This window comes from Candoia aspera, chromosome 1 (genome assembly GCF_035149785.1).
Source record: "Candoia aspera isolate rCanAsp1 chromosome 1, rCanAsp1.hap2, whole genome shotgun sequence".
NCBI lineage: Eukaryota > Metazoa > Chordata > Lepidosauria > Squamata > Boidae > Candoia > Candoia aspera.
The window spans coordinates 4,613,818-4,639,594 of record NC_086153.1 but is presented as its reverse complement, the minus strand read 5'-3'; the positions used below and the strand labels follow the sequence as shown (position 1 = coordinate 4,639,594).

General features: G+C 41.6%; 1 protein-coding gene across 3 annotated transcripts in view; it reads right to left on the bottom strand.

Moving 5' to 3' along the window:
* VMP1 (vacuole membrane protein 1) overlaps window positions 1–25,777 on the bottom strand; it is a 173,036-nt gene that overhangs the window by 69,274 nt on the left and 77,985 nt on the right. For all 3 annotated transcript variants that reach the window (XM_063296458.1, XM_063296445.1, XM_063296452.1), the window contains exons 8-10: window positions 19,376–19,456; window positions 12,295–12,411; window positions 7,734–7,795 (exon numbers count right to left, since the gene is read on the bottom strand). In XM_063296458.1, coding sequence (XP_063152528.1) covers window positions 7,734–7,795; window positions 12,295–12,411; window positions 19,376–19,456 — 260 coding nt within the window. The remainder of the gene's footprint in view (window positions 1–7,733; window positions 7,796–12,294; window positions 12,412–19,375; window positions 19,457–25,777) is intronic.

Here is a 25,777-nt window from a genome sequence, read left to right as displayed (position 1 = left end):
AAGCAGCAATAACAGTCAGTATGTTTCTGTGAATGAGCTGTCACTTCCTGTAGTGACAAAAGATTCTCCCAGCATGTAAGAAAATCACCCTTTCTCAGTTTGCAATCAGTTACAGGGCAGAGAAAAATCTACAGTGTGATTCAGAACAAATCCAGAGATCCAGGGGTTTGAATCAGCCAGAGTGGATTATGGTGGGACAGAAATCCTGAATAGCCTACAAAAGGAAGTGGGGAACTGCTGGGGCAAAACGTTCCACCCACTTGAGCGCCTGATTTTCTGAATAAAAGATCACTTACCATTTTCACTTTTCGAAGTAGAAGGCATTAAATTTTTCTGCACTTCCAGTATTCGCCCATCTCAGCCCCAGCCAAGGATGCTCCTTGGTTTCTCACTTGAGATAATCCCCCTTTGCATGCAAAGAAGTGGCTGGTAATCCACAGAGGTTTCCGTCACAGAAATAAAAATAATTTATTTTAAAAAATAAATTTGCTGGCCTCTTTAACTTGGCCACAAAAAGCTTTGATTTCCTGCACCAGAGTTAACATGGTCAGGGCTTTGCAGCTGGTAGTTCATATTGGGTTAAATCCATGTGGGTATTCCCCCATGCCATCCCATCCTCTGAAACCCCCTATTATCGTGCAGTTCTGGTCTATTTAAAAAAAGTTTCAGGAGGGTGCATTTAGAGTTTCTTTCACATCTCTCCTTCTTTTTTAATTAAACTTTCTCCTTCCACTTGCTGCTGAATTTCCTTTCTGGGCACAAGGCTCAACCCTATAATTCCATTGGTTTCTGATTTACTCTGTGGGAAGAGATGGGTGACTGCACTGAGAGAGGGAAAAAGTTTGGGAACCATTTACGCCGTGGGATATTTGTAAAGACATCATTTGCCGTACTAACCAAGCGTTGAGACCAATCCAGTCAACATTCTCCCCGTTTAAACCTTCAGATCAGGAGGAGTCTGGTACCACCTTTTCTAACTAACACATTTTCTTAAAAGGCATAAGCTTTCGTGAGCTCCGTCAGCAAGGACTAATGCTTTCTACTTCTTGTGTTTAATACATTTTCCAACTCTGTAGGATTCCCTATTAGACTGGGAAGCATCTGCAATTTCCAGAACGCTGATGTTGGGGACAAAATTCTGGGTAACTTGAAAGCTGAGACCTGACACTTGGCTTTATGGGATGTGAATGTCACCTTATTTGCATCTTAAGCTGTCTGAGGACTTGGGGGAACCATCACCAAGATTAGATCTGCTCTGACTGGAAGCACCAAGGTTTTGAAACTCAGATTTTTACGTGCAAAGCATGGGCTTAAGTGCTCTGTTTCAGAGCTGTAAAAATTTTAAATCCTTTGCCCACATTAGCCCAACTACACTGTATCTTTTCAAATTTTCTTTTAAAGTTAATTCAACATGAAACTACTTTCTTGGACATTGCTGTCCTCCCTAACATCACCTCCCTAACATCTCCCTAACATCACCTAACATCGTCCTCCCTATTTATTTATTGCATTTTATAATAATTGCAATGTGTCTGGTTTTATGAGATTTTAACGTTCATGATTATAGTTTGATTTTATTGTAAACCGCCCAGAGTCCCTCTTTTGGGGGAGATGGGCGGTAATTAAATTAGAATAATAAATAATAATAAATAAATAAATAAAATCACATCATACTTTATCAAAGTAGGATTTTCTAAGTGGAAACCTCAAAAGGGTGTAAAAGGAATATTCTACTTTTATGTAACTAAGTATTGGAAACACATTAATTATAGGGCAGCAGAGAGAATAAGTCACTTGTTGAGATGGGCAGCTATAGAAATCAATCAGATAGATAGATAGATGGATGGATGGATGGATGGATGGATGGATGTACCAGAACAGAGAGGAGATTCATTTGACAGGGTAGAGCATGGCCAACTTTAGCAAAGATTCAGCATTCAACCTTCATTGAAAAAACAAAACAGTGCACTTAAGCCAAACACGATCATTTTTAAAGCCAGAAATCTTTGCAAGCCAGAAATCTTTATGCAGAGTCAGGCAGCTAATAAGGAAATAAATGATAAATGGATAAAATAAAATGATAAAGAAATACTGTTAATTGTTAATTTCTTAAAATCGTACTGAATGGCTTTTTTTTTGGTTCAGGTTTTTTTAAAGCCAAAATGACATAATCAAGAAGAATTTCTTCATTACAGCAGCTTGGCTTTAAAAACAAACAAATACGGCATTCAGTACCATTTAAAGCCAAGACGATATAATCAAATAACTCTTGGTTATATCAGCTTGGCTTTAAAAAAACAACAACACCTGAACACAAATCTAGATTCAGTACAATTTTGTGATAGAATCCTCCATGCTTGAGTTGATCAAGGTATGGAGGGCAGCCAGAGCATAACCAAGTCTGCGATGTTGTGACACTTCTGACTGGCTGGAAGAAATAACACTCAAATTCATATTTCAAAAGAAAATAACGGCACAGGAGTGCTGCAAAGTACATTTTTATGTTTGGCAAAGGAAATAAAATACACGGGGGATCTAAATGTTTGCTTTTGCAAATAGGGCTTGCCTAATCACAACTTCTGGAAAGAAAACGAAACACAAATCCCAGACCTGGAAAACCATTTTCTGAAAGTCTGCAGGGTACATTAGGATCTCTACTGCAGTCTGGGAACCCTAAATCAATTCTAAACATAGGCAAAGAATTTCTCTGATCTCAACTTCCTCTTGGGCACTCGGGCAGCCTTCTGGAGAAGCGAGGGCTGCATCGAAGGCTGGAATTCTCTTTTCCATACAGAAACTCTAAGGTTCAGGCTGCAGCATTTCCAGGTAAGGAAGCGGTAAATGGGCCCATGGGTTTTATATGCAGGATCGTGAGAGCCGGAATCTTATTGCATTTTGGAAAGGGAGCATATGCTTTACCTGAAAAAGGTGTGATTCAAATCTCAGCCTCTCCAGGGGAGGCTGGGGAAGTCCGCTCTCTGAAACCAAACGAGGAGGACCCTAAGCTGGAAGGTCTACTTCAGCCTAATATGGCTTCCAAGTGGCCTTCTTCTCCTTTTAGCTGGACACCCTTAACTGACTTCCCAAGACAGTGGCCTTGCCTATCAACTGCTTAACAAAAATTTGATAGAGGAGCACAATCTCTCTGTCTGTGTGAAGATCAGTAACCTCTGTTCTGCAGACAAGTTTTTGAACCTTCCAACCTGAAGAATATAAGAGCCCAGCTGTTCAGCTCACAAGAAAGACAGGAGATAGAAAGTCCTATCAGAACTGAAGAGTTGAAAGAAATTTGAAGTGCTTAATTCTAAATAACATAATGCTTAGCCAACTTTAAATTAAATTAACTGAAATTAGTGTAATTCGCAGAGAAGTGTCAGTGTTTCACCTAAAAATATTTATGTTGGGCATTTGATTCTGACTAAGGTCCTGTGATTTTAGTAATGGTTACACATGTTTTAATATGCTATTCAGAGAGCAATATATGAGATAATGTAAGAGACAGCAGTAGAGGGGGGGAGGAAATTCTGATTTTTAAAAGTCAAAACATAGGAGGACACTCCAAGAATCTTCTCTCTCAAGAACATTTTTGAAGTCTGACATCAAGGGTTGAACAAACTTCTGAATCCAGCAGACCTTTTTTTTTTCTTTCAAAGACGCTATATGGTCTCTGTAAGCAGGGGAGCCAGGGAAACAAATTCAAATGCTGATGAGTAATTGTGAGAGAAAATGCTACTCTACTTTCCATCCAAAGACTTGCGTGCTTGAAAATCTCTCTTGCTCAGCAGAATATTTGGTGTTGCAATGGGAGCAAGCCGTGAGCCATTGGCAAAGAGCACTAATCAATAAGCTCTGATTTAATTTGGCGGGAGGAAGAAACAACAACAAAGATTTATTCTGAAGTTCTGGAGATTATTTTTAAAAAGCCACAGATTTATTCCAGCACTGAAGCGTTCAAGAATGTTATTCAGACACTCTTTGTATAAGGCTTCCCATGTCACGGTTTACATACTTCATGAGCAATGACTTCCAGACATTCCAATCCCCAAAAGTATCCTTGAGACAAATTTCCCCCCCTCAGAAAATACCAAGCATATAAATCATGGATATTAGTTCCATCAGGCTATACATTTGAACAAAAACAAGAAAAAAACCACACCGCCCTTTAGGACACTGCACTTTAATGGGTGGGTTAAATTCCAAAGCTGGCTTCGCACCCCAGCAACTCAGGTGGGGAAGCAGCAAGACAGCCACGTGGTTTGTTTGTTGAGCTTTTGTGATACAGAAGAGAAGAATGGGGCTCAGCAAGCTCTTGGGTTGGGTTGGCATTGGAGGGGTGCAAGTCACGGGGCCTCCAGAAGCTCTTGGTTTTCTATCTGGCATCTCATGAACTGTATGGAAAGCTATGGGGGAGTAGGAGTGGGAGGAGACCAGCTATGCAAAGAAGTGGGGTGTCAAGCTCTATCAATTCAGGCTAATCACGCATGATGGCACTCACACCAAGGTTTAGGAAAAGAGAAGATAGCTGGTGCCTCATGGTATCCCTTTCCCAGAAAGAACTTTTTTCAGGCAAAAAGTCCCATATGGGAGTTTTAGGCTAGTCTCCTGAAGCAAGGAGAAATTGAATTAAGCTCTGAGGAACTGCAGTGAGAAGGCAGACAGACATAGATAGACTGATTGACTGATGAAATAGAAGATAAAGCCAAAAGGCAAGAAATACCATGTGAAAGTTTAGAAATTCCAAACTGGCTTTGCTCAACCTTCTGCTAGCCATAGTTTAATACAACTTTCTCAAACTAGCTTCTGCCATATGTGTTGGAGCTGCAACCCCCAGACTCCTTGGCCTGAATGACCACTGGCTAAGAGCTGTGGGGAATAGCGGTCCCAATAAAGCCCTGAATGTACCTGTGATTTTAAGCCTCCCAGACTGAGGTCAGATTCTGGTGTTATTGGGCATCCAAGACCATGGTCCATCAGATCACTCCAACCTTGAGAGATCTGAGTCCTATTCTTCATTACGGTTACATTTGCTCCTGCCAACTTCAAGTATGTGGGGTATGACTAGAAAGGTAAAGGCGTTCTCTCTCTTTCTGGGTGGTGGGGTGAGGTAGACCTGGGCCCAGAGGAAAAATGAATGGGAAAGAGAAAGAAGATATACAGCTGAAGGTACCTTGCTCAGAATATGCACCCTTAAGGTAATCGCATGTGGATTTGAGTAAAACACAAACCAGCCTCTCTTACACTCTTCCCTAACACACCCACACCCAGACTCAAACACGTACATGCACACACAGCTGAAGCAAACACTTTATGGACCTGGTCCCCAACCTGGGAGACGTCATCTGAACCTCAAAGAACCAGGTTCAAGACAATGGCGTGATGCCATTCAAAAACTGCACCAGAAAGTAACAGGGACCGTGAGGGTAATTTCCATTACTTTTCAAATCTTCAGGCAGGGTGTCATATTATTATTAATTCAAAAGTACTTTCTGGTTTAGTTTAAGAACACACCCGGCTGCTCCCAGGTCAAAAACATTTATGGATGTATACATTCCACTTTTTAAAAAGCATGCCATTGTTTCATTTAACAACAGGACAGCAGAGAACCCAAGTTCAGAGATGTTTTAAAACAATAATTGCATTCATGTTATCTACAGCCCTGCTCTATTTCCTGCCTAAAACAGCAATAAATTCAAGCCTGAATCACTTCCTAGCACAGATGGATATTCTCGTTAGGGAGGCAAAGGGGAAAAAAAATTATATGTGATCATTCAAACCATGAAAAGTGAGCAAGTCTTGCTAATGAAACAGCACGTTACTAATATGTTCCCCTCTCTGTGCACACAGCCTTTTGCTGAGTGCAGTTCCTTTGACATTTCCTGACAGATCCCATGTTCTACCGGCGAGTCACTTGTAACACTTTTTTTTTGTATTTTAGCCATATGATCCTGCGTAAGTCTAACTACCCAATTATTGATTCACTGAAGCCAATAAACCACGCGGCCGAGCCAATTCTAGCAGAGTTCAGCGGCGGCACCCGGAACAGGCATCCTGTAGAACTGAATGCAACTGACTTATTGGAAAACAGGAAATCCCACTGAAATTAGCAGTGGTGGCTCTTGGAAGCCTCCTTGCCGGTACTCTTGAGTGACCTAAATCAGGACAAAGCAACTTTTTGGGCGGCCAAGTGCTACGCTTCACATTTTTTTTAAAACACCATGGACTGCACTAAGTAAAAGCAAGTACCTGCATCAACAGAGCAAGGACTTTCTGATTCTCCTGCCCCCCAACTTCAAGCTTCGGGGAAAAGGTTTAAGATTTTTTTAAAAGTTAAAACTAAGTCAGGGCTTAGTTTTCCCTGTGTTTCCTGCAGTTGCAATTTTCAGCAATTGGGGAGAGGTTCTGGGGATACAAAAATGGGACTTGAGATACAGCCTTAGCCCCCAAGCTTATTTATCCATTCATTAATTGGATTTATAAGGTCGCCTATCCATCCATGAAACTCTGGGCGGCAAACAAAATAAAAACAGGATTTCATTCAAACAAAAGACCAACTAAAACCGCATCAAGGCTTGATAAAAACACAAAACCAGTAGACGTATACCCATGACAGAGCTCCGGTCGTAGTATCCCAAACCCATATCTCATAGCCTGGTCTTCACAGTTGGCAACCTTGAATCATACCATATTGCTCTAGTAATGTGCCATTTTTTTTCAAAAAAATTGTGAATTGCGCTTAAAATGAAGGTGAAGGCAGGGTAAATGGTATGTGGGAAAGACCTTGGGAGACGGGGTGAAGAGATGCTGCCTAGAGAATGGTCAGATAAGAGGTGGCATAGCTCACAGCTGCATAATGGACGGAGAAAGAGGCTCAGGAGGGGCCCTCCCTAGTTTCTCAGGCTGTAAAGGAGATAGTGGGAGAGATGTACTTTCAGACTTGCCAGATTCTGTTAACATAGCCCTACAATAAAGAAGAATTAGCTCATCTGGTTGTGTTTCCTGCTGGTCTACAGTGCCTGGTAAGGCCGACATCAATCTTGCAAGTCTGAAACTACAATTCTTCCACCGTCTCCTTTACAGCCCGAGAAACTAGGGAGGGGCCCTTTTGAGCCTCTTGCCCTGCCCACCATCCAGCTGCAGGCTCAGCTGTCTCTTATCTGACCGTTCCCTAGGCAGCATCTCTTCGCCCCGTCTCCCAAGGCCTTTCCCACATACCTTTACAAGATTCTTGCAAGTCTGAAAGTACAAATCTCCCACCTTTTCCTTTACAGCCTGGGAAGCTAGGGAGGGTCCCTTATGAGCCTCTTTCCCCACCCATTATGTAGCTGTGGGCTATGCCACCTCTTATCTGACCGTTCCCTAGGCAGCATCTCTTCGCCCCGTCTCCCAAGGCCTTTCCCACATACCTTTACAAGATTCTTGCAAGTCTGAAAGTACAAATCTCCCACCTTCTCCTTTACAGCCTGGGAAGCTAGGGAGGGTCCCTTCTGAGCCTCTTTCTCCACCCATTATGTAGCTGTGGGCTATGCCGCCTCTTATCTGACCGTTCCCTAGGCAGCATCTCTTCGCCCCGTCTCCCAAGGTCTTTCCCACATACCATTATAGGTAGCAACATTTTCTGGATGGGGCAGCAGTCTTTGCTCACCCTGGGCTCAGCGCTGTCCCTTGTTGCCATAAAGTAAGGCTTGAAAGGAGCTGTTCTCAACCTTCAGTGACATCAGAGCTGCTGTACTCACCCAATTAAGGAGACCATCTGTTCCACTATGTGTCTGCTGAAGGTGATTATCACAAAAAGTTTCTGGAGGAACAACAACCAAACATACACAACAGTGTGAGTCAGACAAATGTTCAGAGGGGAAAATGAAACAATGCAGGATGATTCTCCTGTTCTTTGATTACTCTTGTGCTGGTGTCCCTTTTCCAAGTTCATGTAATTACCCCACTTTTCCTCATATTTTCCCCTGACTCACTCTTTCTGTGACATCCTATACCAAAACCCTAATCACTGTTGGTCTGCTCTTTGGGATTGCAGCTGAAGGGGAGAAAGGAGGCAAAGGAAGGCCATGACTCTGCTCCAACATCATCTCAGTCTTTGGGTGGTCCTTCAAAGTTCACCTAGCAGCAGTCATTCTGTCCACTGGCTGACTTCTTTCCATCTCTTCTATCAATGGAACCTAAAAATACGGCTTCACGTTCTGCAGAAGTAGAGGTTCATAGCTGAAATCCCCAAAGGATGTGGTTGGACCAGTGTTTCTCAACCTCAGCAACTTTAAGATGTGTGGACTTCAACCCCCAGAATTCTCCAACCAGCATGCTGGCTGGGGAATTCTGGGAGTTGAAGTCCACACATCTTAAAGTTGCTGAGGTTGAGAACACTGGGTTGGACTCTATTTTGCCCACAAACCATTCATCTGGTGCTCGCCATGTTCCTTCTCCCAATTACATTTGGGGGAAAAGTGGAATACCTTCTGTTTTTCCTAATGTCTGGGTAGAGCTTAAAACCAAAAAACCAAACCGAGCCAAAACAGGAGGATATCACAAATCCAAAACAGTTAAAGGATTGCTTGAAACTTGCCCACCCTTTGAATTTGTTTGCTGCATCTGTACTACGAGGTTAGACAGAGAGGGAATGGAGACGGGGCCTTTTCTGTGGTGGCACCCCTGATATGAAACTTCTATCGAAAAGAAGTTCATTTTCTGGTCGTTTTCTTACATTTTAGTTGCTGCATCAAGTAAGCTTGAGCAATGACTGCTGTCTTAATTTAGCTTAATCTAAGTTAGCTTCATTTGCCCCTACCTTATGGAACAGCTATTTTCTTTTGTTAGGTTGATTTTACATTAAGTGCTGTTTTAAAGCTGTGACAGCTATTTTTAAAATCTTTCTTTTTCTAATTTCTGAATTTAATTTCCTTCCCTAAATATTTTGATGCTTTGGCAAATCTTGGCTTTTTCTCCAAGTTTGCTTCTGCTTGGGAAGTGAGCTATTTCAGTTTAGAGAAAAATCCCTGCGTGGTAAATTGAAATAAAAATTGAAGTAACCCTCCTCCACTACCACGTGTCCCAAACTTGGTCCCCTCCAGATATGGTGGGCTGCAACTTCCCAAATCCCCAACTAGCACAGTTCGCCGATTGTTAGGAATTCTGAAAATTGCAGTCTGACACATCTAGAGGGCACCGGGTTGGGGAAGGGTGAGGTATATATAGCATTCCCTGAGGATAAGCAGACAGGAATGTTCTGCTGTGTTGAGATAACTTTGGAAGACAAGCTGTTCCATAGTTGTTGTTGTTTTAAACTGTCATTTATAGTGATCTACACCACTTGTGGTATAGCAGGGGACAGTTCCCAGACTTTTCAACATTGGTTAAAGCTTGTATTTGTCATACAAATGTAAGCCTTCCCCCACTGCAACCCCTTTTCAGCCAATCTGGAACTGCGTGTCTCTTTATTCAAGAACACCGTGGTACGGCATCCCAAACGTTTACACTCCATAACTTTTGCGTGTTTGCGTGTTTGCTAGCGCAGAGGAGGATTTTAGAGAGTTTAGCTGCTGCAGGAGACTGAAAGTTACATTCCTCACTCCTTGTGCAAACCAGAAATCCTCCACGCTTGCCCCCATATAGTAGCCCGTTTTATGTGATAGTCATCTGGCTTTTGAACGTGCACCCCAAAAGCAAGTCCAGAACGAACGGTGGGCTCATTTCCTGAAAGTGCACTATGGCCCCCACCATGATAGAATACCGTACAGCAGATTTGCAAAGGAAGATACTTATATTTGTATTGATATTCATTCAGTCCCTTCGCTTCGTATAATATGCCTATGTGCAGATACGTCAATAGATCATTTCCCCCCCTCAACCCATTTGTGGGAGAAGCAAATATAAACAGCTAAACATAGAGACCTTGCCCTAAACATAGAGGCCTTGCTGATGCTCACTCATGCCTTAGTCACTTCCCGTTTGGATCACGGCAATGCGCCTTACGTGGGGCTGCCCTTGAAGACCACTTGGAAGTTACAACTGGTCCAGAACGTGGCGGTGGGCCCAATATTGGGTGTTCAAAGGTTCGCTCATGTTATACCTCTGTTGCATGAGCTGCACCAGCTCCTGGTTTCCTTCTGGGTGCAATTCCAGGTGCTTTGAATTCCACCTTCAAAGCCCTACATGGCACAGGACCCAGTTATTTGTGGGACTAAGAATATCTGCCCATCCCACTAGATTGAATAGGGTGGGCAGGCTCCAGATCCCTTCCCTGAAATCCTGGCACCTAGTGGGACCTCTTAAGTGTGGCTTTTCTGCAACTGCCCCTACTTTATGGACCCTCCCCTGTGATTTGGCAGGCCCCCACCCTTTTCGCCTTTCGGAAGCCATCAACGCTGGCTGTTGACCCAGGCGTTGGGATGGGACGGGATGGGATGGAAACAGAATGAGGGTCCTTGGATCTCGCTGTGGGGCATCCTAAGGTGCAGGATTAGGGTGCAGGGTTTTTGTTTTCGTTGGATTGTTTTACTGTTTTATGGCTTTATGGCTGTTTTATAGTTACTGGTTTTGCTGTTGTTGCGAGCCGCCCAGAGTTGTTGAAGATGGGCGGCCAGATACATCTTTTAGATAAATAATAAAAAAAACAACAACAGAGAAGTGGAAAGAAGTATTTTAAAAGGGCATTTATACTGCACTGCCTACGGCGACGGTCCGTTGCCAATCTGGCTTGTTCCCCCAGAGAATCTGGCTGGAAATTAATTTTTTAAGAACACATCTGGCAACCGTCTCTTCCTAGATTACCTTGGAATGCACCCTGAAAACTGGTGTTCAGCCCTTATGCAACCGGACTCCGACTTTTGCTCAGGTGGCGACCCCCGCCCCCAAGCTAAGAGCCTGGGATCTGGGCTATATCAATTGTCACGGGCAAGGACAACTTTTCTGCTTCCTTTGCATTTTTCTGTCTTGTTTATAGTACTCAAACCATGTGCTTTCAAGCCCAGGATGTAGATTTAATTCTCCAGGCTAAATTTATTTTAAGCACTGAACAAATGAGTGAATAGGACAGCAATATTACATTTTTTAAAAAAAGGTCGCAAAGTTTATTGGGTTACTTACAGAAAAACAACAACAACTGCTGTCCTAAAATCTTGTCACAACTGACCAAGAAGCACAGGGGAAAAAAACCCACGAGGATTTGAAAAACTCTGCAGACGGAAGGCATCGCCTTAGAAGATGCTTTCTCTTCAGTAAGAGAAGGAAGGCTGAATGCCTCTTCCAAGATTAAAACTGCTATGACCCACGTGTAACATCTAAAAATAAACATTTTGTTTTCTTACAGACCCATTTTCCCCCCCTTCCTGCAACCTCTTGCGGATTAAACAAATTCTTCAAGCAAGCAAAACTGGGACAATTAATGGCTGAGATTTCTTTATAGCCTGTCTACGCTAAAGTTAGCTCTCCTAAATTCAGTAGAATGTTCCTCAGGTAATGTATACAGGATGGGCCTCTTGTGCTGTGAAGGAGCTGGGTATGTTTAGTCTGCAGAAGAGATGATTAAGAGGTAATATGGCAATATAATAGCCAGCTATGAATATCTGAAAGGCTTATGCAGAAATGGAAGGATTCCAACCAAAATTTGAAGAAACGAGATTTCAGCTCACGTCTTACATAGAACCCATGACAGTGCATAAAGTCTGCTAGGGGAATAGACTGTCTTGGAATATACTTATTTTGGCTGAGATTTTTTAGTAGAGGAAAGCAGTGGTGGTGGACCTCTGCAGTTCATAGGGGGTCAGACTAGACGTTCTCCAGGACCACTCCCAACACTTACGTTGTAACTCCAGTCAAGCAAAAATCAAGCAACTGCAGCTACGGCAGTGGCTGTTCCTGTTTGGCTGTTTGGTGCATCTCTTTCAGGAAAGGATCAGTGATCTGGTCATACCTTAGCAACACTGCAAGTCTCCAAAATGCTTCCTCTACTTTATCCCAACAAATCCTTAAAGAGCCATGTAAGCTTCCTTCATTTGCAGGTAGAAGAAAAATATCAAATTAAGGATTTTACATGTATTTTTAGCCATGATGCTAACTCAGGAGGGAGAGGGTCTGGCTAGGACACATTCTAATTGGTGCTTGGTATTAATAGGGTCACTGCCACCCAAGGAAGGGAGCAACGTGTGCTGGGCATGCTTAGTGGCTGCCTTGAAGAGTGCTAGGAAACAGCAATTCCTGGGGAACAAGATCAATGGATGGGGGCACAGCATCTCAACCAGTCTTGATGAGAGGATAGAAATCCAGTTTTCTGTGGAACAGATACATTACCTGGATGTGCATTTTGATTATTGCTTTTCCAATCAGGGTGGCTCCAAAGAAAGTCCAAAAGGGAACGAGGAAGTGTCCGCATGTTATTCCTGCCAAGTCGAAGAGAGGATTCGGAATCTAGGAGGGGAAGGAGAAGCAGAATTGCCATACATTTCCACAGACAACTTCCCATAAACAGTGACTGAGAATGAGACAGGTTCAAGAAACAAGACAGGACCGCCAATGGCTAGTGGTTAGGAAGCCCAGTAAGTGGAACCTCCATGTTTAATGGCATACTACTGCAGAATATCATATGCTGCTGGTGAAGTGGAAGATGGATGTTGTCTTAACACGCTTGTGACTTTGTCAATGGCATTTGATTGGCCACTGGGGCAAGTGAAATACTGGGGTTTGGCCAGCATTTCTCAAAACTGTTTTTTTTTTTTAATGGACTGTTTGAAAACTACTGCCAGGGGATGTTCCACTTTGAACTACTTAATAAACCTTTTTCTTTCCACAAATCAAGATGCATAGGTTACAGATATTCTCATACTTTTAAGCAACACTTTTTAACCTTTAGGAACAGTACTATTACCTAAATCAACAGTGACTTATTAAAACCACAGCCTGGTTAGCCTGTTTGAGAATCTGGACCCGATCATAATAGTATTTCATTAAAAAAAATGAAGCAAGCACAGATATTGGTGAGTTTTCCATAATCAGTCTGTGCACCATCTGGATGGAGCTTTCAGACCATCAATGGTTCCCACAGACCACAAGTTTGAGAACCTCTGACTTGGTTTAGCAGAGTGCTTATGTTTTTTAACCCTTTGGAGAGAAATGAAACTGAACTTCTTTCTTGTACTTTTTAAAGTTCTGCTTAAGAAATGTTGGTGTAACAGCAGATAAATTTTAAAAAATGGGGGGGACCTCTCAGCTAGACACTCTCCCAGATGAACTTCAGATCTTGCCCGCTCTCTCTTCTTAAAGTCCAGATTAGAAACAGCTAACAGACGTCTTCCACAAGAAATGCACAAAAACCACAGCCAGCCATTTTAAAGCCATTTATCAAATATTCTCCACCTCTTGCCCCCGCCCCATCAACAAGTGTTTTGGACCAGTGAGTCAGTCTCCAAAAATGGATCTCTGGTGAATTGTGTCTGAAACAAAATTTAAAAAAAAGGGGGGGAGGGGGCTAGATAAACCTGGCATTTATTGCTATGCATGCTGCCGAAATGAAGGGGAACAGGGAACGCAAAATTGATTTCTTTTTCACCTTTAAAGAGCTAATGACCCTGGCTGAAAATTAACGATTGCCACATTTTCGGCTTAGATTTGATATGAGCAGGCTTCAGCGTCAACCACTTAAGCCAAACCAGGACCTTAAGAAAGGTCATGAGACCCATAATTGTCAAGTTGGAAGTAAGCAGTGGCTCTAAATATAGGGCTTCACAGCCATCTTTTTAGGGGTGGGCCTAAGGTGCCATTTTCATTTGTTTTACGTGGTCCTTTAATAAATCTTAGTTGCTAGTCAGGGAACTAAGAAACACCACCACTGACCTGCCAAAGATCACATTATTTTGGTTTCAGCATAATATGAATTACAGATTTCTGTACATTTGCATTTTGGGAATTCATTCTTCCCTGTTTGGTTTCTAGACCTCACTGTTATAGAAAGAGGCTGGGGAATTCTGGGAGTTGAAGTCCACCCACCTTAAAGTTGCCAAGTTTGAAAACCACTGGACTAAAGCATCATATAAATCCAAAACGTATGCTTAGTCTAAAAAGAGAAGGTGGAGGGGAGACATGATAGGGGTCTTCCAGTACATGAAACAGTGTCACAGGGAAGAGAGCAAGGACTTATTCTCCAAAGTGCCCAAGGGGAGGACTAGATCCAGCGGGTGGAAGCTTTATAGGGAGATCTTCAATTCGAAATAAGGAGTCCTTTTCTGACTGTGAAAGTCCTTAAACATTGGGATAGCTTGCCACCTGGAGTCATGGGGGCTCCATCCCTGGAGGGTTTCAAACAGAAGTTGGATACCATTTCTCTGGGATGGTCTGAGGATTCCTGCCCTGGGCAGGGGGTTGGACTAGAAGACCGCCAAGGTCCCTTTTAACCCTTGGATTTATGACACTGAATCCCCCACCTGCTCCTTGGATGAAATAAACGATCAAAATTGTTTTTAAAATGGTGTTCCGTTTCTAAAGTCATTTTCTTGGCATGGGGAAGGCTGTTATTTGAGACACAAAACTCCAAAGCTCCTGGAGGATGTATAAAAACTCTCTGGCCATTGAGAAAAATAAGTTACATAAAGGCTTGTGTGAGCTTAAAATATTTACACACATAGCAGGGAGATTTTTCCGAGGCCTACTTAGAAAATGCCCACAAATGCTATATAAATGCTAAGAACTGACAAAATTGTCAGTTTTAACTAAACAGACTGTAAATAAAACACTACTTGCCACAAAGAAGCGTAGAGTGTTTAAACGGTTTGTACATCATGTTTAAAACCTAACTCTTTATCCCTCGTCTAGACAAGGTATGTAAGAGAACCATCGCAGACTTGGTCCAGATTAACACATACACATCCACATTTCCACAGTGGTTAAAAGAGGCTTAAAAAAAGCGAATTCATAAAGAAAATCGCCTTTACTTTCTGAACTAACTGGGCTCCAAGTGGGATCTCACCATGCACAGGCTGAACATCACTGCACTAATAATAAACATTAATTTGAAGAACAAACAAGGACAGTCCATAATCAATACAGCTCTCAGTTTCAATTTTTTTGTGGCTAGAAACTTCAGCTCAGGTTGCCTCCTATAAGCAAGGAAAAGTTTGGATGTGCTGGTTGTATAAACTTGTTAATAAAGGTGGAGACAGTAAGCCGGTGAGGTAGCATTACAAATTAAAACCTTTCCGATACTTTTGACGTGGGGAAGAGGCTGTTTTCCATGAACGTCTCCTATTCAGAAGTTTCTAAACTCTGCTACTTTTTATTTATCTGTAGGACTGGACAAATGGTGGGCATGCTATTATAATTATACCGGTTCATGATGATGCACCCCCTGCATCTGGAGGCGAAACCCAGAGAATGGGAGACGTGTGTTTATTTGCATCAGAGCACGAAATGTACTGAGGATTAAGTTTTGGGATGTTGTAATGGGCTGAAGATTGAGGAAGACAGAGCTGGGGACAGCTCAACACTCAAATCACTTTTCAAATTAAAGCACACAGATGCTTTAGTATTGCGCAACCTCAGAGGAAAAAAAAAAAGCCCTCTCACATTCACCACAAGTGAAATAAATCACACATCTCCATTTTAGGATAAATCGCAGTTCTACCCTTTCCCAGTAGCTTGGTCACTGTTGCCAGAAACACAACCTTGGCTATATCTTTATTAGATTTATATCACACTCCTTCAGGAGCTGAAAGCACCCTAGGTAGCACTGCCTCCTCCTATTTTTCCCCACAACAACCCTGTGAGGGAGGTTGGGTTGAGATCGGAATGATGGGTCCAAAGTCACCCCATGAGCTTCAGTGGCTGAGGGAGGCCTTAGAACCTGGGTGTGAGGTCACCTCTACCCCACACTGGCTCTAGGACTGAGAGGAAGGATTGGCCCAAGGTCACCTGCTGGGAAGAAGACCAGAACCTGGACCTCCCAACACCTACACCATCACACCACACCAGCTCCGTGAGAGGCATCTGGTTGGCAATTGTGGCAAGAAGAATACTGAACTTGACCAGCATATCACTAGAAAGGGTAGATAAGCTGTGGGTCCTTCAAGCAGGCTCTGGGCAAGCTTTGTGGGACATGGATTCCAACTTGGATGAGAAAGCATGGTAAACTTCCTTCCTTCCTTCCTTCCTTCCTTCCTTCCTTCCTTCCTTCCTTCCTTCCGTCCTTCCTCTCTCCCTCCCTCCCTCCCGCATGGCCACCCATCTCATGTACAATAACTCTGGCGGGCTCACAAAACCACTTACTACTCTTGCCTTGTCCCATTTATTGTTTTTTGTTCTCTTTTGGGTTCTTGCATAAGAAACACAAAGTGTTAATGGCAGACGGTGGACGGAAGCAGCAAAGAATTAGCCAGAAAGCTTTAGGCTGGCCATAAATATCATCTTCTCAAGAGAGAGGATGGCCTTTTCTGCTTGGTCCAAAGAGACACAAAACAGAAACATCTCCTCCTGCAACCAAGTCAGCTCTACGCCTCCTTAGCCTGCTATTTTGGTGTTGCCAATGGGCAATTTTTAAATGAAGGATGCCTTTGATGGAGGAGACAATGGTGGAACCAACCAGCTGAATGTGTTGGTAGGTTTGTGTCTCAACTCAACAGAAATTTGAGGAGGAGACAATCAAACTGTAGAGGCAGACTGGACTGTCCAGGTGTCGCTGCTGAGAAGAAACAGGATTGTGTTTTCCTTGTCTTAATGTTACTTTTCTTTAAAAAAGAAAATAGAATTCTGATGTTTAGCAAGCAAGATTAAAGGTAGCCCAGTGGCCTCCAGATGCTCTGGAATTGCCCCTTCTAGAATTTCTAGATGGCATCGCCATGCTGGCCATGAATTCTGGGAGACGCAATCTTAGCCCGCCTAAAAGAAGCCAGGGTTGGGACACTGAGTTTGAAGATCCCTTGCTGAGGCTGAGTCAGCTTAGGCCTGGTTGGTGGGGCATCAAATCAGCAAATCTTTTGTGTCCTTCATAGCTTGTAATATTATCTTGGATAAGGTAAAAGTGAGATGCAAATTGTCTAAATGCACACAACCAAATACATTCCCTCCTGCTTCTCATCATAAGCCAGATGCTGTATCTCAGCCTCACCTACTTCGACAAGGCTGTTGTGGAGAATGAAATGATAGGGAGAAGAGAAGAGAACTTTAGCCACCCTGAGCTCTTTGCAGGAAGAGGGAGACAGAAATATCTAAAAGTTAACTAGTAGTAGTATTATAAATAATATTGATCGCAAATTGTACTCCATAAAATGTGACCTTTTCACATTTCACATAAGTTCAGGTAAATTCCCATTTATTTACTGCTAACTCTCATCTATATTCTGCCTTTACACTGAGGGCTCCAGGAAGTTTGTTTTCTATGGGCATCGCCCCTAATTCTATCCCACAACGACCATCTGCTGAAAGAAAGTCACCCGCCGAGCTCCATGGCTGAACGGGGGCTTGAACGTTACGATTGTACAGCACCGGGCTGTCAAGAACAACAAACGAACCTTAGCATCAACATTTAAATCAAAGGCCACCCTCTTCTATATAAAGGGCATCTTGTAAACTTTTAAAAATATATCTTATTTAGAAAAAAAATTAATTGCATGGCAAATATGCACCGAGTAAGGAGATAATCAAAGCATTAAGTAGCAAAAAAGGAAAAGATTGGCACGGGCAGACTTATGCCCCACAATTTCCAGTTACCCTTAAGTTCAGTTTGGCTTAAGTCAACTGATTCAGATGCTTCATAAGGGGATAACAGAGACAGTGACTCAGATCTATGAAGAGCCTTATTTTAGTTGGGCATCTCAAAAGATAGACAATGCAGATTTGTTGTCTGAGCAGAAGTAAAGAAAACAAAAAGATTCTGTTGCTGGTGTCCGTGTGTGTGTATCTATATATTCCCGTCTCTGGGCCGGGAGGGACCAAGCCAGGAATGGCTTGGATTGGCGTGGATCCTCAAGCAATGACCGATGGGATTTGGTTAGCAACGGCAATGGGGACTACCAGGAATGCCGTCACTAAGCGATGAAGTCACAACATCACACTTTACGACTGCATCGCTTAGTGATGGAAATTCCGGTCCCAATTACTGTTGTAACTTGAGGACTGCCTGTAGTAAAATAATCTGGCAAACATCCATAGGAGAATTCCCAGATACGCTTTTTTCTCAGTTCAGTAGCTGCATCTGTAAAGCACCTAATGCAGAGGTAGGGAGCTCTACATGTGCTGGCTGGGGAATTCTGGGAGTTGAAGTCCACACATCTTAAAATGGCCATGGTTGAGAAATAATATTCTAGCCAATGTCCTGGAGTAATCAGTAAATAACTATGGAATATTCAGCCACAGGTCTAATTCGGCTGCTGAGCTGATCCACCTGGCCCATGGGGCTTTAAGCTCCTCCCCCAAAGCTCCTCCCCTGCAGCACCAATAAGAGGGATGCTGCCTTGTCTGCCCCATACTACACTGAAGGGAGAAGAGTTAAAACAGCTGAGGTTCCCCACAGCTGCATCTGCTGTGGTTCCATGACTTCCCCAGAGCAGGAAGACAGTGACTGACCTCAGCTGGGTACCCCAGTTGCAGGTCTGCAAACGTGGCTTCAGATACAGCACCATTCCAGAACGAGGTCATGTTGCTGGTGGGCAGGACACGAATTTAGGCTCCGCCCTTAGCAATGTCATCCAATCCATAGAAAGGGGACAGATGAAACCCCCTAGCTTGGTGTCTCAGTCTGGGACGGAGAGGAATCTGGCTTCAGCATGTAATTTATAAAAGACTAATAGATGCCACCCAGCCGTGAAACTCAGGGGATAATCTTGGCCAAGGGTTGACTCTACACCTACCCTAGCTTAAGGGGTGTTGCGAAGGGGTGGTGAATGTGAAGAGGAGAGAACCGTCTTGAGATTGCAAACTGCATTCCCAAGGGCCCTGAGACCCTGCATCTGGGCTTCCAGAAAAAGACATGCTAGCAAGAGCTGTGGCCAGCTTGGGCTCATTCCCCAGCAGAGAAGCAATCAAATGTGCATCTTCTTCCTGCCATAAATTTCAGAGTCACCCCCAGTTGCCACGAAAGGCAGAAATGACGCTCTGATCCAAGAACTTGGCCAAAGAAGCAAAGCCCGCTGGATCAGCCATCGTCCCCCTATTCCAGCAGGATCAACCTGACCTCCTCATGTAATTCTCTTTTATCAAATGAATCGTCCCCTTCTCCTCCCCCCATTCCTTCTTTTTTCTAACCGATAAACTTCAATGCAAGGCACCTTCCTTCTTCTATGAGGAATTTGTCAGGGGAAAAAAAAAAGGAGAAACAATTTTAAGGGAAGAAATCACATGGTTAGCAACGGGATCAAGAGGCTAAATACATTTATTGGAGGCAACTTACTGAAGCGCATGCCAGGATGCCGAAAAACCCGACTTTCTGCACCAGGTTCTGGACCGCCAGTTTAGCACGCGAGGCAAAGTCCTACAGACAAGGAAAACAAGTTAAGGACCTAAAATGGTGGGAAAACAAAGCAAAACAACTCTGAACAGTGCTGGCATGGAGTTGCCAATTCCACAGGATTATGGTTTCTCACACCTCGTCTCCCCACCCTATACTGAGCAAGCGTGTTTAATTACACAGCTTTTATTAAGGCAGACAAAACATAAAACTGGCATAGGGGATGAGCCAGGCTGAATCAGAGTGAAGTTCTCAACACTTCAGCGGCCTGTCCTGAATTCTTCCTGCTAGCATGATGTGCTGCACATACCATGACACAGGTTATGCTCATCTCCAAAGGACAAAAAAACTCCCCACCTGGCATCCCTCCCCCACTCCCGCCCTGCTGGATGGCACAGTTGTATCAAGTCTCATGGAAGTCAACAAAAGCTCATTCATGGTAATTAGCCACTGGCAAGTGTAGTAAGGAACGTGCTGTGTTGGAAGGGAAAGATCAGAAGCTAAAATGTCCAGGAAGATGCCTACACATTTAGAGGGGACTATTGCTGCCTAATACCACAACGTTTCCTAGACTAAGTCAAGAAGTTCAAGAGTTATGTGAAAGCACACAGACTTGGCATGTTGAAGGTAGAGAGTTGACATCTCCAGTTAAAAGGATTTCAGGTACCCCAGACAGGAAAGATTGCTTTGCCTAAAAAGCTCAGGGCAAGTTATTGCCGGCCAAGGAGATGTTTTTCTAAGCTTTCTACTAAGGGGAACGTTCTTCCACACCTAACTTTGCAGTGAAGCTTCTGGGCACAAATTCATTTTATGCCAGACAATCCCCAACTCATGTCCCATGTTGCATACAACCCAATAAATTCCACAGGACTGAATTAGAAGAGCTAAATGTCCCTGATGAAAAAGAGAAAGGCAATGTAAAACATTAGTCGCTAATAAAAAACATTAATCACTATAGACAAAGTCTCTACAAAAGTTGAAAGAGAGGGCCTTCTGGAGCTTGGGGCCATGACAAGGAGAGCCAAGCAACTTCAGAGAGTGGCAGGAAACTCAACAGGGCTTCCGCCTGCAGGCAGAATTAGGTCCACTGTTTTTGTTTGGGGGAAGGAATCAAAAGGAGACCCAACGAGAAAGGAGAATGGCAACATTTGCCGGCCATGGTGAATGAAAGGTACCATGTTCATCAAATGCACCACGCCTCATCTCAGGCAATGAGAGAATGACTTCAGAAGCTTTTATTTGGGGTTTTAGTTAATCACAGCTTGTAGCACTGCTTGGTATGACAAACTGTGGTTAACTTCTCCTAAATTCAGCTTGAAATATGCCACCTTCATACCATAGGTTACGAGGCAAAGTTAACTTCACTGTTACGGTCTGTGGCCTACAGCATTCATCACAAGGAGCAGCAAGATTTGAACTAATTCCAGGAATAAAATGAACATTAAGGTAAAATTCTCATATTTATAGAGCCATGAGAAAAAAAAGTATAGCCAATACGTTAGAGACCATGATTACAGAATGGTGGCAATATAGCCCCTTGCCTTTCCAATTATTCCAATTAAAAGAAGCATTACATGTGCCTTGTGAAGGCCATAAAGACATAGTTAAAGATCTCTTTCTCTTCGGTATCATGAGGGCACCACTGATCATGGTCGGGAGCATCACCATATTTCCCCCCAGAAATGTTGATGGTAGGACACCAAAACATGTTAAGCTACAGTGGAGCTCTTTGATGCTCAAGTGGCAATGTTAGATGGGAACTGGGTGAGAACTAGGAAGTCATCACAAGATCCTCCAGAAATGGAATGAGCCAGGGACGTGCAATTATCTTTCTGTAGCTATGTAAAACAAGATTTAGTCCTCTCAAATCCTAGTGGCAAAAAGAATGAAGGAGAAAACCTATATTTAAGCCAATTATTCCCAACTAGAAGTTTCCAAACAGACTAGAAGGTCTCCAAAAAGATTAAAAACGCCAATGAACGGTAGGAAAATATTAACTGAAGCCAATAATTGACTTGCAAGATTTGTGCTCTGCCCTGAATTGGTATCACCCCTATCATAGGATAATTGCCAGGAATGATGGGAGTTGTAATACAAAACTAATGTGGAGGGCATATCTTTCAGGAAGTTTCTGTAACTCCATATTAAAATCAGACTACTAGATACACTTAAATACAACATGTACTAAACTATCCCATGGAATTAATTTATTAAATAATAGAGTTATAACTAACTGAACTGGAAAAAAAAAGGGCTCAAGAACTTCTGGCAACTTTTATAATGCACATTAGTGCTTCAAAGAATATTGTAACAGACTGCTATGAGAAAAAAATGTCACTTACATAACATGAAATAAATCTAACACATATATTATTAATAACATAGCATGAAAAGGAATTCTTACTAATCCCAAACGGATTTTTTTTTTTATATTGCTATCCTGTTGGACAACATTATGGGTCCTGCGGAATGGCTCAGAAGAGCATAAAAGCAAGATTATTTAAAACAGTCACAAAATCCAACAAAGCAATGACATGAGAATGTAACAACAGGCTAAAAGATGAAGCCCAAGATGCATTTTTTCCAACATCTGTGTCATCCATGGACATTCATGGTGGTCACCCCAGCCTTTTGGAACAGCTTCCCACCTGGGATGTGAGAGATTCCTACCCTTTTAGGCTTCCGGAGGGTCATGAAGACCTGGCTCTTCTCCCAAGCATTGGGCCAGGATGGGGGTTTTGCTGGGAGCTGTTTGGTCTGATGCTGGGGGTGGGGGGTACTTCTGTTTTTATCTTTGTTTTTATGGATTGTTGTGAGTCGTCTTGAATCTTTATATGAGATAGGTGGCCATATAAGGTCCGGCAAATAAATAAATCCATCCATCCATCCAACCGCGATCCCAATACATCCAGTAATCTCACAAACTGGACAGAACAGGGCAAACCATCTTCTACTGTTGCTCCCTCACAGCTAGCATTTAGGACATTCTACCTTGAAGTTTGGCTGTAGCATTTGTCTTCAAAATTAACAGCCAATAACAACCCTACCATCTGTGATTTTTTTTTTTAAAATCTGCTCCCTTTTTTAATATGGTTAGGCTAGCTCCCTTAAGAAAGTTTAAGGTCCTTGGAGGACTGAGGACTTGCTTGGAGTAGCAGAATGAGTAACAACTCATATTCTACCTGTCGGCTTCTAATAATGGTACGCCCTTGGCTAGCATAGAGAACAAGATGTTGGGCAAAATGGACCATTGGATTCACCCTGCAGGGTCCCTCATGCGTTCTTATGATGTAGTTGGGCATCGTGACCTATCAGTTCAGGATGAGAAGGTCAGTATATGGTAGCCACAGAGATGACTTGAAGCCACTAGTGCAGGGACCTTCTTAAATAGGTTCAGAGGCTTCATCTAAATGGACCATTACAGGACAAAGTTCATGATGTCTTTTGCCATAATCAAACTGTTATTCTTCACAGAATTCCACTTGGCTTCCAGGAGCTTTGGGAAGTAACCAACCAAAAGCTTCAAGGGCCGAAATAAAGAGTCACTTTTTGGGAGATGGGCGGCCATATAAATTTGATTAAAGAAATAAATAAAATTCTTGTTCAATCAGTCAATCAATGTTTTAAAAAAATTATCAAACATTCTATCACTAACATTTCCAAATGAGTTTACATTAAAGTGTAAGTCTATTCTGTAAGATTTACAGGATGATTACAGATCTTTCTAACATATTGACTGTATATATCCACCTAGGATTTAAAAAATGTATACTTAAATAAGCATAAGAGTAGAAACCATCTTTGGAATGAGAAATAAGAATCTTCAGAAATAACAGACAATTTGTGGCAAAAGATTCACATTAAAGTTTAAGTCTATTTATTGGGTGAAGTTCTTACAAATTTTTCTCATGTACTGATTATCTATCTGTCTGTCTGTCTGTCTGTCTGTCTGTCTGTCTGTCTATCTATCTATCTATCTATTTATTTGATTTCTATAGCTGCCCATCTCAGTGATTATGTATTTCCATGCACAGGATTTTAAAAAAGTTAATGCTTAAATCAGCTTAAAACCAGAAATCAGAAATAAAAAACGACAGAATGAGTCCAAATGTAACATACAAAAATGGGACCAATGAAAGTTTTGAGCTAAGGTAACTTTGCAATAGTGAAACTTTGCAATTTAAATCTTGTATAAGTAGAAAATTAATTAAAGTAAAGTATACTTCATTTAAATTAAAGCTGTATGCTCAGGGTTCGTTCCTCCTTCAGTCATCTCATAAAAAACTGCGAAGGGCTGCCCATTGCTTTTAGGAAATTCCCCTGATATACACATATTGTCTTTGTTTTAGTGTTTTTAAATTATTGCATGTTGCTGTTTTATGATTTTTAAATGATAACTGATAAATATCAAGTTATCAATTGATAAAATTGATATATCAATTTATCATTTTTCTTGAGCAGTTGCTAAATGGAGGGGGAATTAGAAATACAATAAATAAATAAAAGGATAGCAAAGTCACTTTTTACACAGTAGCCTCCCTACAATAAATATACACATACCCGACTTGAATCTAATTAAAATGATTATACAGTGATGAAATCCAAAGTTACTTTTAAATTTTTGTTGTGGTAATTTAAAGCTTATTACATCAATTATTTTTAAACTCTGCTTATTCATTAAAATATTTTATTTTCCATACTTTCTTGATGTTATGTTTTTTTCTTCTTGGTGGTTGACTAGCTTACTGCTTGGGGAAAAATAGAGGAAACTACTTAATTTGGAGTTCACAATTAACTGCAGAATCAAAAGCCAACTTCTCTAGGATTTTCTCTGGAAAATAGGCTAATTTTATATGTAAGCAAACTGATAATTTTTTAATTAATTGGCAACTGATTTATTGTAGAAAGAAAGAAAGAAAGAAAGAAAGAAAGAAAGAAAGAAAGAAAGAAAGAAAGAAAGAAAGAAAGAAAATTTTACAACTTTCATATATTAATTGAATCTGATTTAATATTTATTGCTAACAGATAAATAACATCACACAATGTTATACAAGAGAAAACAATATTAAAACTCCTAACAATTAGGAAAAGGAAATTAAACCTAGCATATATGGTGACTGAATTTATAAACTGTGCAATATTCATTCCCAGACCATTGGTATTCAATTTAAAATAGCTCAGTTTCTACAGAAACCAATGAGTCTTCCAGAACAAAACTAATATATGAAATAATTTTTATTTGGGATTCATAGGTAAATATTTGATTCTCCAAATACTCAGTTCTTTAAGGCTTTCTCACCAAATAAAACAAACTCATATATTTCAAATGTAAACTGATGGTAAAAATAGAATTTCACATGCTAACTTGAAGTATTTTTTTAAGTAAAAGGTTTGATCTTTATAGTTCTTAATAGGAATAGTGTGCAATTGCTATATTTAAATATAGTCACCTCTAAGATGCAGATCTAGATATATTTTCAGAACAGATTTTCAAAATTTGAACTGCTACCAATCATACTTCTAAAGTCAAAAACTATACATTTCAACAGAAAAAAACAGAAACAAGACAAAGAGGAGGATTTTTCACCCTAGATCAAAATTCTTCTGTCCAATGAAAATTTATTTTAACTCTCCCAAATGTGGAAAATTAATAATAAATCATCATGCTAACAGTACAGAACAAATCCATACTACACACTTTTCTGCCTCATTTTAGTGTAGGATGCTGATTTTTGAAAAGTAAAATTATATAAAACTTGCACTTTAAATTTACACAAGCCGGTCAGTTTCTGGAGCCACCATTTGTAGACTGGCCCCTCCAAAACAACTGTCACACATTTGGGATGTCTTAACATAAAGCACTCACATTTCAGGGGAAAAGTAAGGCTCTTTATGCCCAGTTTGGAGTGATTTAGACAAATATTTGTTACTAAAGACAACTGGATTATTGGCTGTGCTTCCCACCCCCAGAAAACTCTGAGTCTTTATTTTCAATACTAATTTATTTAACTGATTTCGTAATTCAGAAAAGTTTCTAATTACTAATTACTACTGGCTCCCTAATTGATGCTAATCAGAAAAAACACACTCCTGTATGTAGTCAATAGCAGATCTAACCCACCACAAAAAAACCACGTTTGCCCTAAATTAGACATTCAGAAATACAGAAAGACAGTTTGATGCCCACTAAGCCAAAACATTTTAGCACAGAAATTTAGGTACGCTGGACTATCTGCACAGCTATCAATTCCCAAATTAATGATGGTTGAGAATGGATTAACAACCGCAGGACATCTCCTTCCTAAAGTTTATAATTTGGGGTGGGGGGAGTCTGAATTTAATATC